Source organism: Priapulus caudatus, unplaced genomic scaffold, assembly GCF_000485595.1.
Source record: "Priapulus caudatus unplaced genomic scaffold, Priapulus_caudatus-5.0.1 Scaffold114, whole genome shotgun sequence".
NCBI classification, from domain to species: domain Eukaryota; kingdom Metazoa; phylum Priapulida; class Priapulimorpha; order Priapulimorphida; family Priapulidae; genus Priapulus; species Priapulus caudatus.
Window position 1 is genome coordinate 66,693 of NW_014577175.1, and position 14,458 is coordinate 81,150.

The 14,458-nt window shown below is 40.5% G+C and overlaps 1 protein-coding gene and 1 long non-coding RNA gene across 2 annotated transcripts in view; both read left to right on the forward strand.

Moving 5' to 3' along the window:
• The window catches only part of LOC106805444 (solute carrier family 2, facilitated glucose transporter member 1-like), a 23,534-nt gene that overhangs the window by 8,468 nt on the left and 608 nt on the right, over window positions 1-14,458 (forward strand). The window contains exon 10 of the mRNA XM_014807024.1: window positions 13,362-13,580. Within this exon, the coding sequence (XP_014662510.1) occupies window positions 13,362-13,580 (219 nt within the window). The remainder of the gene's footprint in view (window positions 1-13,361; window positions 13,581-14,458) is intronic.
• Window positions 4,576-5,084, forward strand: LOC106805464. The gene is made up of 2 exons (XR_001393436.1): window positions 4,576-4,619; window positions 5,008-5,084. It is a non-coding gene; the product is annotated as an uncharacterized LOC106805464 (long non-coding RNA).

The following is a 14,458-nucleotide window of genomic DNA, read 5'->3' on the forward strand; positions in this document are numbered from 1 at the left end:
TCCCCCTCTACTCCCCTTGCCTAACCTTATAGCGCCACATCTTTTGGTGCTACATTTTTCCTCTATTTTAAGTAGAGTTAAAATAGAATCCATGTTGCGTTTTTCATGCTAATATACACGACAAAATATATTATTATTATTATATCGTTAGTTCCTTCTTCAAAAAACTTAACCATGAGCTACACTTGCCACTGAAAAAGCCACCCCGCACCAGCTTCCCACTCTTGACAGATGGTAACCAATAGCCAGCTAAACATTTCCAATTTAACCACTGATTTTAAAAGAGGAAAAGACGTAACATCGGGAGCTTGTACAGGCAAGTTACCGCCCAGTCTAGTATTCTATGATTTAAGCATTGCTATTTGTAATGGGTTACTTAGGTCAAGTTCAGTCGTGCTCATGTTACCTATATCGCCAATAAAATCGGCAACAGAAAGATCGTTCTTCACACACAATTTATGAACAATAAGAAAATTATGGGGAATGCCAGGCAATTACTACATTATATAATGTAAGGCCTGTTATTGCAACTATAACAACGCGCCACGAAAAACACGCCGTTAGACTCTTACAAAATGTTTTGAATTTAAAGATTAAAGTCCAAGGCTTATGTAGACTAAAATCATATGAACAGTTATATAGCGCATTCGGGCGGCATTTGCTCGTGGACTGATCCTAAGCAAGTGAACATTGCTCAGAATAAATGAACTTTGGTATATTTCGGATCGGGGTCGGATTCTCTCTAATATAAAGCGTGTGTATATTTCTGGCTTCACGGACACTCTTTTTTTGTCAATACTGCGCTAATACCAATAGGGCGCCCCGGCAAACTTTGGCATTTAGAAGTCAGTGCAGCACTCCCGATCAGAAGTAGATCACGTGCGCCGAACAAAATTGTGGACCGCATGCCAGCGCCACATCCACACCATTCCTGTCTATTTTTGTATGTCGTTTCCTGGTGCGATTGAAAGAGCAGAGATGACAGACTCAGTAGCACTTGATAGGCGTAGACTCTGATGTGAGTTATCAAAAAACAAGTACCGATAGATGCACGTCCCTGCAATATTTAGTTAGAGGAAAAAGATTTGTGTCGTTGACCTGGTTACGTTTTTTCGAGAATATCATTTTCAAATTACACAAGGACACATAAATTATGAGTAAAGTATATATATATATATATGGGCTTGATATATATATATATATATGTGCGTGCGTGTGTGTGTGTGTGTGTGTGTGTGTGTGTGTGTGTGTGTGTGGCGTGTGCGTGTGCGTGTGCGCGTGCGTCGTGCGTGTGCGTGGTGTGTGTAACATAATTTTGGATCACACAAATAAAATATAGCTATAAAAAAGCTAAAAATAAAAAAGCTATAAATAAACTAATACAGCAATAACTACTTACCAATATTCGTGTTTACACGACACGTTTACACAAAAACATCGATCTTATTATTATTATCAATATTATTGATATTATTATTACTACTATTTATCGTTAAGTTTGAACAATGAATTAGCGTTTGGTTATACTTTGTTATCAACCATGCACAATGTATAATGTGTTTGGCAGGGAATGACGTGGGCGCTGGCTGCGGACAGCTATCATAGTTGTCATTAGGAACGAGCGTACTTGTTTGGGTACACACATGGTCGTCATCAACAATCCTAAAAGGGTATGTTTAGATTAACCCCAAACATGCTTCAACATTCTGGAAGCATTTTTTTCAATTGCTTTTCTGCGACGTTTCTGCGTTCGCGCGTCGACGCGTGTAGTATACTATAACTTGCCCTCACTGTAACAATAACCCATACATGAGCGCACAGCTGACGAGAAATATTTCTTCATGTGTTTAAAACAGTCTTGCAGAATTTCTACAACACGTCGTATGCTTCGCGAATGACGGCACACCGATGTCAGATAAAACCTTCACAGGTCTTGCTGGTCCTTTCAACGGCGGCCATCTACTCAATCGGTATCCTGTCAGCGAGCTTCTTAACTGACGCCTTGCTAATAGGTTTGGCCGGTAAGACTCGCCATCCTCCGCACGTCTCTGCATGATCAGTGTAGCGTGAGGTCCGAGTGTTCCTGAGTTGTTTGAACGTTTAAAATTAGGAAGGTAACTAATAGATTTTAGCAATTGAAAATCGCAGCTGTTCTTGGTGGAGCGACCTGCCTTAATAATGCAATACAATGTCCGTAATCGGCGGGCCTACAAGAGGAGTCTGTGGTAGCTATGGGAGCTCATACAGAGTAATCGCCTTGGGGAAAATTGGAAAAAATTCTTACGCTAAGTAATGCATGGCGTAGAGCATCGAAACAGCAAATATGTCTATATGCCTATGTGCGTGCCTGTGTTCGTGCGTGCGTGCGTGTGTGCGTGTGTGCGCGCGCAAACGCGTGCTTGGGATGATATCCGCTGATACGCAAGCCCCATTTGAGTGAAAATGTTGGAGGGCAAAAATACGTGTCCTACCTCTGTCGAAGGGCTTGTTCGTTACCCCCACCCCACCATTCCTTACCTCGGTCCTCTTGCCTGCCCTCTATCTCCAGTCGCCAAAACCTTTTCCCTATCCGTCTCCCAACCTGTCCCCTACTGTCATCATCCACATGTCCACGACTCGTCTTCGAGACCCCGATATTATGACCAACCTCGGTCGCAAACCCAACCCCAACCGCGGTCCCACCTCCTCATAATGTAACCCCACTAGCTATCAACGCCGAGTATCCTGTCTAAAGAATAATGATTCGATATGGTTTTACAGGAAACGACTGATGCTGATGAACAGTGTAAGTAGTCTTAGCAGGCTGTCTGCCTTATGGGACTGTCAAAGAAAGCCAATTCATTCGAGATGATATTGTAGGTCGATGGTATTCGGATTGGCAGCAGGTATTTTTTTTTTTTTAATTCTTCATAGCACAGGCAACAATAGGTTGCCATGCTTTTATGAGAACCAACGAAGCGTCGTTACACAACTAGTCAACTAGTGTGATGTACATTAGGCTGTCTGCATTCTTGCGTTAATCTTGTAAATAAAGCACTAACCTATCTATAATCGTTTAGAGGCATTTAACCACTGAAATACTACAATTGCTTATACAACTGCGGTGTGTTCATAGGTCCGCCGTAGACAGTGGTTGTGTGATAAACTAACATTTTAACAAATTCTTGCAGGTTCTCCTCGTCGCAACCCTTTATTTATGGAGATCCTCACCACGCCATCTTCGCGGGTGCAATGGAGGACTCTACGAATTTGGTTTCGCAACGTCTATGTTATTATCTCAGCTGCTCGGTCTAGAAGAAGTATTTGGCAATGAAAAGTTTGGACCCTCCTGCTGTTACGTACGGCCTTACTTATGTTTGCAACATTTCAATGTTGATTATGTCTAAAGCCTAGGAAATTTTTTTAATTTTTGAACAAAACCTAGCTAACTTAGTGCAAATAACCAGTGAATAATAACGTCAGTAAGTTTGATTCGTGACAGCAACACTTGGTTGGGAACGGTAAATATTATCAGTACAGGAATATACCCTTGCAAGATCTCACAAAATACTTTTCGACTTTCAGATCATGTTACACCCAGCGTATCCCTATCCTCTTTGCACCAGCTTCCATTCTTTACCTTCTCTCAGTAGCCAGTCATAACCTGTCATTTGCATAACCATAATGACATCATTGACATTTGTTGCTGCGTAAAGTTTTTGGACACTACGGTACGGGGGGTTTGACGTCTAATACGCCAAATACATGCGAAAAAACACGTGTAACACTTCTATCGCAACTGACAAACACAGAACATGACATCTGTTTCCTTTTATGTAGTAAATAATATTATTTATACCAATATCAAGAGTGCACACGCCCTTATAAGTGTCTTGATAATATGAATGGCATCTGTAACTACTTGTATCTTTATGGACCTTGCTGACACTTTGCCTATTAAAAGAGTCAGTGGTAAGATATGCAACTGCGCAGCCAGCTACAGTATCATCTGCCGTGTTTGCGCGCGCGTGTCCTACTAGCCACCCTATCGGACGCTTGTACCGATGAAGCGGACTTTAGTGCAGCAGATCACAGTCATTTTGCAAGCGCAGATGCTGAATAGAGTACCGTTTACAAGCCGGTGCCCAGACGACTTTACTGACTTGTTCATATGTATATAGTATTATATAGTATATATATATATTTATATTTATGATGTTTGTACTGGCTTCTTATCTCAACTATCTCAGTTAAGTTGGGTGAACCTTCGGCCAACACATTCTCATCGAGTCCTCGTGATTATGTTTATACATTATTTATATGTTACACATGATGATGTATGTGTCTGCACGTGTGCGTGCGCGTGTATGCGTGCGCGTGCGTTGGTATATATGTGACAGCCCATATGATAAACGCACTACCGAGGATGTGGGTTTGCTAGATCTACGCAGACGTTCGTACACTATTATAAGAAAACATCAATATAATTTTATATGTAGACAACTATTTTAGGCATAATGTGTATTTTACAGTATAACTGCATCACTACCGTCTTCCAGCTGGTTTCGTTGCCATTTAGTCCCGAAAGTCGCACGATTCCTCCTCTGCTCACAGCAAAAAGGAAAAGGAGGCACTAGAGTGTGCGTATTCTTAATTTTTATTGGACATTATAATGTCAACTGAAATACAAATCAGAGCAATGTTTTATTGTAAAGCCATCAGTACACCGTTTGATATTACCGACGTTACCTTGATATAGTTCCAAGTACGATTGACAATATATCTGTCTACTGGCGCTGTGGTTCGTATTAAGGCAGAAAGCCGTTGTGTGGTTGTCTGCCAAGTGTGTGGCTGCAATGATTTTTACATGACGTAACGGTACGAATCACATATTTAACTGAGCTTAACAGTTCAAGAAAGGTGATATAATTTGCAACACGAATAAGTATTGTTATCACTGACGGGTATTACCAATAGCGCATTACTCACTAGTGTTATACTTGCGGACCTTCCTCGTTCCTGTTACAGCTTTGCAATTCTTCCGTGGGACCACTGATCCGGAAGAGCTGCGAGAGGAACTTGAGGAGTTAAGGCACGAGCATCAATCACAGAAAACTAGGCAAAACGTAAATATAGGCCGAACATGCGTGTGATCTCGTTCATGATTTCAGTTCTCACCTCTCTAACACCCACAGTATCGGAAAGCACGCCACAAAAACCTCCGAATTATATAATCCATCCATACAGTACCTATAAATACGCCTACGTACTACATAGGTTGAATTTAAATGAGATACCGATGTATATATATATTGATTGTATTAACTGTTTTCAGCTAAGCATGCGCTGGAAATCATCAAAGATCCAACACTTCGAAATGCTCTGTATGTCAGCTTTGCTGTCCCCTTGTCTTTGCAATTAGGCGGCGTGATTCCTGTAAGTTTATATTTGAGCAACGCATACATTTAAAAATTTGCAAAATATAGGCTATTATAATATATATATTATATATGTATTAATATTATATATATGTCTGAGGTGTGTGTGTGTGTGTGTGTGTGTGTGTGTGTGTGGTGTTGTGTGTGTGTGTGTGTGTGTGTGTGTGTGGTGTGTGTGTATGTGTGTGTCTATGTGCGCGCGCGCGCGTGTGGCGTGCGTGCGTGCGTGTGTGCGTGTGCGTGTGCGTGTGCGTGTGCGTATATATATATATATATATATATATATATATTATCGTATATATTGTATTAGTATTGTCATTCCATGTTTCGATGGAGGAATAATAGTGCGAGAACACTCGTGTGTGCATCGGCGAAAGTCCTTATGTTATAACCACCTTGTGAAAAAAAACTTTGTGCGAAATATGAATTCCTTATAAAATAATTCGCCTAATATATTCTTATACCCTTTATTACGCGATTCCTTTCTGTTTGCAGGTACTTTACTTCTCAACGCATCTCTTCAACAAAGCAGTGTTGCGTACGGAGATCAGCGCACGCTAGTCTGGGTATCGATGCGTCAAGATCCTAATGAACCTCTTCAGCATGTTTGTTATTGAAAGGTTCGGCAGACGCTTGCCCGAGTTGGTCGGCTGCGGTGGACAGGCAATCATGCTGGTGCTTCTTACCATTCAGATGCACGACAGCTTCACGGTAAACATAAAAAAAACATTGATGAGCAAAGCAAAAAAAAGATGTGAATTGCTCGCGAGCATTCCTTTCGACACAATTCCAGCCACACCAAACACTTGTGTTATATATTACATAAGCTACGTAACGAGACAAGAAATGTATGATTGCCCGGAGGATAATTTGCGGGGATTGGTGGTTTAAACGGCCCTGTGACGAGTAACCATGCGGTTTCAAGGATACGCGTTTTCTAGCTCTGCGTGTGTGGAATAGTGATATTATATACCACCAGTGGTATGCGTCTATTCGACATATATGGGTCGTCTGTGGTGGCTGTTTCGTGAGTCGAATATGTTATTTCTTACATGAGAATATATCAATACCATAGTAGAACATATACTATCGTAACATGGGAGTATGTGATTGCCTACTTTATCCCACTCTCTCCTTTACTTCCCCGATCTCCCTCTTTCCATTTTCATCCTCTACACCCTCATATCTACATCTTCATTCACCCTTCTCCGTCTCTCTCTACATTCTTTCAGTTTCCACCTCTCTACCACATCGCTTCTTAAACTACTCACATCTGTACCTCATCAACCTTATCTATATCTCTGATGTACTGTAAGTTTATTTCCATGGCCTTCACCTATTCCTGACCGCCTCAATATCATCTCTAGTCACCTACTTCCTCTAACCTTTCTAACGACAGTCTTTGATATCTTACTAAGTATTAATATCCTGCCTTTCACTGAACGCGCACGACATCTGGTGTGACACTGACTGACCAAACCCCACTGGTACCTAATAAATAGTTAAATAAAACAACGCTAAAATTTGAACTACGTAGTCCCACGTGCTTTCCACTGAACAGTGGACTCCATATATATATATATATATATATATATATATATTATATAATATATATATAATATATATGTATGTATAGGTCGAGTAAGAAATGTATAGTATCTATTACCAAATCATATAAGTTTAATAGAAATATGTATCTGAAATAAATAAATATATCGTATTTGTCTTAACAGCCGATAGGGCATATATATACATATTGATTATAAATTATTAAAACATTATTAACATAGTAAAACTATTAATGCAAAGATGCAAGGGTTTCATATCATGTTACAAATGTTAACGATATTATTGTATTTAGGCCTATGCTTCCTATATCCACAAAGTCAACAATATAAGTGTACTTAAATTTCTAGCAGTGTGTATATAAGATGTAATTGTTTCTTTTTAGGATTATCCGTACGTACACACTCTGGCAATTATATCGACGATCACCTTCATTGCTTTCAACACATTCGGACCAGGTAAGTAGTGGTGTGTGCTCCATAGTCACGTACAAAATACATTATTTCTAAACATACACAACGTACCCAAAGGGCCGTGGTTAAATACGATGCGTCACACAGCATGCGCGTCAGCAGAATTACCAGAATTGGGTATTGTTTTGTTAGTTGTATAATATATTAGTTGTTAGTGTGTTACGTTAGTTACATCTCTTCTCGTGTCTATGTGGCGCATAGGGCGGTGCCTATCTCCGCGTCCTTAACCAGAGGTCACGCAGCTGCTTTCACAGTAAATACTACAGCTAATATTGTAAATTATTATAATAAAATTTTTTTTTTAAGATTAGTAAATATCGCACATCAGTATTGGATAGACAATTTGCTGACGAGATTATCATAACTGCATGTATCCACGCAGACGTTACGCTTGCTACTCCAGCTTCGCTGTTCTAACACAGCTTCTATCTGCCTGTCTGCTTGTTTCATAGCAACAGCGATCCGGTAGTAGATTCTTCATCTTCCATTGCAGCTACGATCTGCTTCATGATCACGGCGGAGTTGTTCCAGGAGAACGCTCGCCCGACGGCCGTCAGCATGTCGTTCTTCGTGAACTTCACCGCCAACTTCATCGTCGGCATGTCGTTCCTACCGCTCAACGAGGCCATCGGCTCGTACGTGTTCCTCATCTACGCCGGCTTCTCGATCCTGCTCTTCATCTACATCTACATCTACCTGCCGGAGACGCGCGATCGACCGATCGAGGAGATCGTGAACGAATTTCGGCCGAAAGCTGAACGCATCAAGAACTTCTCCGCGGTGACGTCGGGAGAGGACGCAAAGCCTACTGATAAATTGGGCGGCGAGAACGCGGAGGGTGAACGCGAGAAAGTGGAAATGGATGACGCTAGACCCCGATCAGATTCGCACCGGAGTACAGGTTCCCAGGATAGGCGATATAGCTTCCATAGGCAGATGAGCCTCCAAAATACACCTTGTTAGATTGCAAGCACTTGAAGGTGACGCCTTACTTCAATTTATCTCATGATACGTGAACAGTCTCTGCTACTGATTCACGCTAGATGCAAATTAGAATAATTTCGGCATTATTCTCAAAGAAAATGCCTATATCTTCGTTTATTTTGGAATCAATTAGAATACTCACTGTGTCTCACAGAATTTGCGGTGTAGCGGCGGCAGTAAATCACACTTGGCTCCATAGTATTCCATTGAACACTACCTGTTGCTTAGTGCAAGGGAACACAGACTGAGCGTATACTCGGTTGACATGAATTCACTCTTTCGCGTGTTGTCATTTTTTAGGAAGGTCCAGCGTACACACGGACAGCGAACTCACACATTTACTGTTAATGTTTCGTTTCGTCTTCACTTATTTCGTTTTATTTCGTGATTCTTATTCTGCAAGTAAGTCCATAACGGACTAGTTGCTAGACTGTAGAAAACTATATTCATGTGTTTTTAAAGTATGCCTCTATCGTGAGGAATTATGCAGCCAGTCTTCATTGAAGTATCATCATCATCTATTCATTTCAATCTAGGGTTTATATCTGTAGGCAATATAACGTCTATGAACGCGAGGCCATGTTTTGTCTATATTGTTTAGACAGATAATACGAACGACAACCCGGTTATAGTAAGTATCATAATCAAACAACAAACGTTTTCTAGTTAGTGTGATAATAAAGTATTAAGCCTATCTAAGTAGGGTGATAATATCTTTGTCACCTTTTCAGTGAATCAAACTTTGTCAAGAATTTATCGGTACGTATTTAGCGCAGCTAGAAAATCAAGGCAATTTTGTATTTGTTTTGATTTGCTGATGACGATTTGCAGTTTTAGAACATTAAAACGACATATTGAGTGAAAAATATAATACGGGTGAGATATTATTATTTTTCAAACGCTATTGTATGAAGTGGCACAATGTTAGCATTCATGTAATTTTGTCATTGCACGCGTGTCTGGGGTCGTCTTCACTGTGGGTAATAATCATCCATCACTGAGCATAGATGATACTGTGATGTTCTCACAAGATGAGTTCACTTTTATTTGTAATATATGCACAATACAAGACCGTCATCTAGCCATATTGTCACAGGGAGATAGGTTGTTGCGCTCAGTTCCCGTACCAACAAAATATCACGAACTTATAATACTATAGTATTAAGGGTTTTTGATAATATTCAGTATGCGTTAGATTCTAATGTTTGTGGGATCATGGCTTTAGATGCCCCCTAACCGACATGACCCTAATATCAAATATAAGGGGTGCTCGCGAAATACCATTCAAGGAAGGCAATCAATATTAGTCGTGGGAAGAGCGCGAGAACGATGAGGTAACCCATATCACAATGATCACCAGGCATCATGCAGTAACTCGCTACATAACTTATGTCACTGTACGTATAGCGTTACGGCAGAGCAAGGTGTTGTTGTTTAGTGTTAATAGGAGACCTTTATTTATTGTTTTGATGTGGTAATGCCAGTAACGTGCTTTCCAAACTGTGTTAGAAGATCTCATTCGTAGCAGTTAACTGCGTAATTATGCATAGGTAATGTGACGTATATTAGCAATTTAAGTTTGTAAAACATTTGAATAAAAGTTGTTTAGCTAAAAATTTACGTTGTTGTTGTTGTTGTTGTTGTTGTTGTTGTTGTTGTTGTTATTGTTGTTGTTGTTGAGGCCTTGAGAAAAAATAACGGAGCCATTATATCGAATGATATGAACCGATAATTTGATTGCTCGTAGAATTTGTGATTAAAAAAGCGTCAACATGATTTCGTGCGTCATTAGGTTAGTGAGTGAATGCTCGAAAAATTAAGAGGTCAGATGACATATGACGTAGGCACCCTCCGTGTCTGACAACTCACCGCGGAGCAGCAGGCTGACCTGCACGTAGACCGAATAAAGCTTGACTATAGCTAAAGCTAAAGCTATATACCCCTAACCAATTCAAATTCCTATTTGTTTCATCATCGTGGCTGCGTCTAGACGATGCATCAAAAAACGCTGGTAGGCCTACAGACAGCAGACGTATAACCGAAGCGATCACTGCATGCTAATTCTTTAATATAAAGAAGAAATTCCTATAAGTATATCATAAGTTCAAGTCTCTCTGATATGTAATACCAGCTGGTGACTATAAAGCACAAACAGCAAAGTTATAAGCGACCACTTTGCAATGGCAGTTAATATGCTGATGTTCCCACTTGTGTACTTCGATGATATTTGTATTGCGTATAATATGCATACTACAGGAAAGGATTATCAATATCACATGTGGAAAATCGTTCTAAAGCAGCCGACTCTAAAGCTACATTGATAGAAGACCATCCATGCTGTTCTTACTCGCTAGAATATTCGCTATGCATTAAAAGAATCAAGCTAACTAATAATGGAATGATAATGCGCGTTTCGCTTATATTAGCACATCAGTGGCAGTGCTCGCACCGTCCTTCCATGGCATCACACCGGATATCTATCAAGCTAACGACGTATCATGTACCCCGGTGTGGAACGATTATAACGCGGTAGAGAATGCACACATTAGTATAACGATTTTGGTTATAACGCATATATTGCAACGCAAAACTACATAAACGGATGCTAACGGGACACCTCACAGCAAAGAATCACATAGACGAATCAGATTTCAGAATAGTGGTTAATTATACACTAGAAGTCCAAAAATCCGGATGCCAGAAACCCGGACTACCCGAGAATCCCGGATATCTCGAAACTCCTCAAACTAAAAATAAATAATTAATTCGTATCAAATAACTTCTGCTTCCATTTGCTTACTGTATTTTTCTTTTACAATATTCATTTTTAAACACAATTTCAAGAATTACATGCTCTTTTTTGTAGTGGCAAATTTTTATGTTTACATTTTTGCCAAGTGTTGACTTTAATTTTGTTTAAATCTTCTCGTTTTGATAAATAAAACATGCTGTATTTGCTAATGAATAACCTATCCAAATTTACCTGTTCATCTCTTCGTTATTCCTCCTTGAATTCGAATTTTAAAAGTACTGTCCAAGAATCCGGAAAATTTGAAAATTCGGACCAACTCAATTCCCGAGCAGTCCGGATTTTCGGGCTTCTACTATATCGCATGCGGTCGTAAGACATGTCCGACATACGTCAAAATACAGACGTTTATCACACGCTAGAAATCACGACACTTTAGCCACATGTGACTGTCTAACCTGCGTCTGTTCTGTGTGACAAGTCATCGTGTGGTGAGACCCTGTACTACATACATTCCGTAATGATTTTAGGCTATTGTCGCATATGTTTGCACAACATGACTATTGACACACATGTCTGAGGAAAAATACATACGTACAGGAGTCTATCGATATAGGAGACGTCTATCAATCCCAGTCAGTCTAGACTCCTGATATTATATCGAGTATATCGATGAACGGTGGTCATGCAGGTTTCATTTGCTTTTATATGAAATTCAATTCAAATGTTTTTGAACGCTGAAAGCGAATGACACTGAGCCATTGTAACGATAATAAAAAAATAATGTAAAAAAATAATAAGGAAGCTCTCAATTGGAAGCTGCCTCAGGACAGAAGATATCTCAATCAAGAGAGGAATCTTCCAGGGTGACTCGCTCTCGCCCCTGATATTCTGCTTAGCACTAACACCGCTTACCAACATGCTGAATAGACAGGGTCTGGGTTTTACATTACAATCGGTAAGCACAACGCGATCAGCCACCTGCTTTACATGGATAACCTTAAACTGTTCATCAGGAACGAATATGAGCTGGAGCAGGTTTTGGGTAATAGTCAAAGCATTCCGTATTGACATTAAGATAGAGTTTGGCTTGGACAAGTGTGCAACCGCAATCTTAAAAAGTGGTAAACTAGTAAAAAGTCGAAATATCGAGCTTGATGACAAGACAGTCTTCCAAAGTTCAAAATGGTAGCCGTGGTTTCATTGAACTGATGTCAGCATACAACACTGTCATTGTAGGTCTAGGCGACTACATAGAGCATAAGGAAGACAATTTACAAAGCTTATCAAGATTCATCAGTCTGGAAAATCAAAGCACTCTCTCTTATGTGAGGCAAAAGAAAGCAAAACAAAGTACTTGTCTCAACAGCCCACCAGCCAATCCTTAACGACGCAGAGACTGAAGGCCAATATGGAAGCAGAGAAGATCGAGGTATTGAAGAACAAGCGCCCTTGCATGGAAGATTCTACAAGAGCCTCGACAGGCCATTTGTCGATAAGATTGGAAGCGTTCCGGGCTCGAAAGCCTGATCATCGCAGCCCAAAACCAAGCACTCAACACCAGATACCTTCAACGCAACATCCTCAAGCAACAGGTCAACAGCAAGTGCAGAATGTGCCGCAAGGACCATCATCCACATCATTGCCGGATGCACAGTGCTGGCCCCAGCTGAGTACATAAACCGCCATAACAAGGTAGCCAGCTATATCTGCACTGGTCAATCTGCGGTGAACTTTGTGAGCAAGTATACCTGACAAGTGATATGAACATACTCCGAGACCAGATACCAACATCGGAGATACTACCTTAATGTGGGACGTGACAGTAAGACAGATCGTACGATACCTGCAAACCGCTTGTGTGCATGCGTGCGTGCGTGCGTGCGTGCGTGCGTGCGTGTGCGTGTGTGTGTGCGTGTGCGTATATATATATATATATATATATATATATATATATATATATATATATATCGTATATATTGTATTAGTATTGTCATTCCATGTTTCGATGGAGGAATAATAGTGCGAGAACTCGTGTGTGCATCGGCGAAAGTCCTTATGTTATTAACCCTTGTGAAAAAAAACTTTGTGCGAAATATGAATTCCTTATAACATAATTCGCCTAATATATTCTTATACCTCTTATATTACGCGATTCCTTTCTGTTTGCAGGTACTTTACTTCTCAACGCATCTCTTCAACAAAGCAGGTGTTGCGTACGGAGAGTCAGCGCACGCTAGTCTGGGTATCGGATGCGTCAAGATCCTAATGAACCTCTTCAGCATGTTTGTTATTGAAAGGTTCGGCAGACGCTTGCCCGAGTTGGTCGGCTGCGGTGGACAGGCAATCATGCTGGTGCTTCTTACCATTACGATGCACGACAGCTTCACGGTAAACATAAAAAAAACATTGATGAGCAAAGCAAAAAAAAGATGTGAATTGCTCGCGAGCATTCCTTTCGACACAATTCCAGCCACACAAACACTTGTGTTATATATTACATAAGCTACGTAACGAGACAAGAAATGTAATGATTGCCCGGAGGATAATTTGCGGGGATTGGTGGTTTAAACCGGCCCTGTGAACGAGTAACCATGCGGTTTCAAGGATACGCGTTTTCTAGCTCTGCGTGTGTGGAATAGTGATATTATATACCACCAGTGGTATGCGTCTATTCGACATATATGGGTCGTCTGTGGTGGCCTGTTCGTGAGTCGAATATGCTTATTTCTTACATGAGAATATATCAATACCATAGTAGAACATATACTATCGTAACATGGGAGTATGTGATTGCCTACTTTATCCCCACTCTCCTCCTTTACTTCCCCGATCTCCCTCTTTCCATTTTCATCCTCTACACCCCTCATCATCTACCATCTTCATTCACCCTTCTCCGTCTCTCTCTACATTCTTTCAGTTTCCACCCTCTCTACCACATCGCTTCTTAAACTACTCACATCTGTACCTCATCAACCTTATCTATATCTCTGACTGTACTGTAAGTTTATTTCCATGGCCTTCACCTATTCCTGACCGCCTCAATATCATCTCTACGTCACCTACTTCCTCTAACCTTTCTAACGACAGTCTTTGATATCTTACTAAGTATTAATATCCTGCCTTTCACTGAACGCGCACGACATCTGGTGTGACACTGACTGACCAAACCCCACTGGTACCTAATAAATAGTTAAATAAAACAACGCTAAAATTTGAACTACGTAGTCCCACGTGCTTTCCACTGAACAGTGGACTCCATATATATA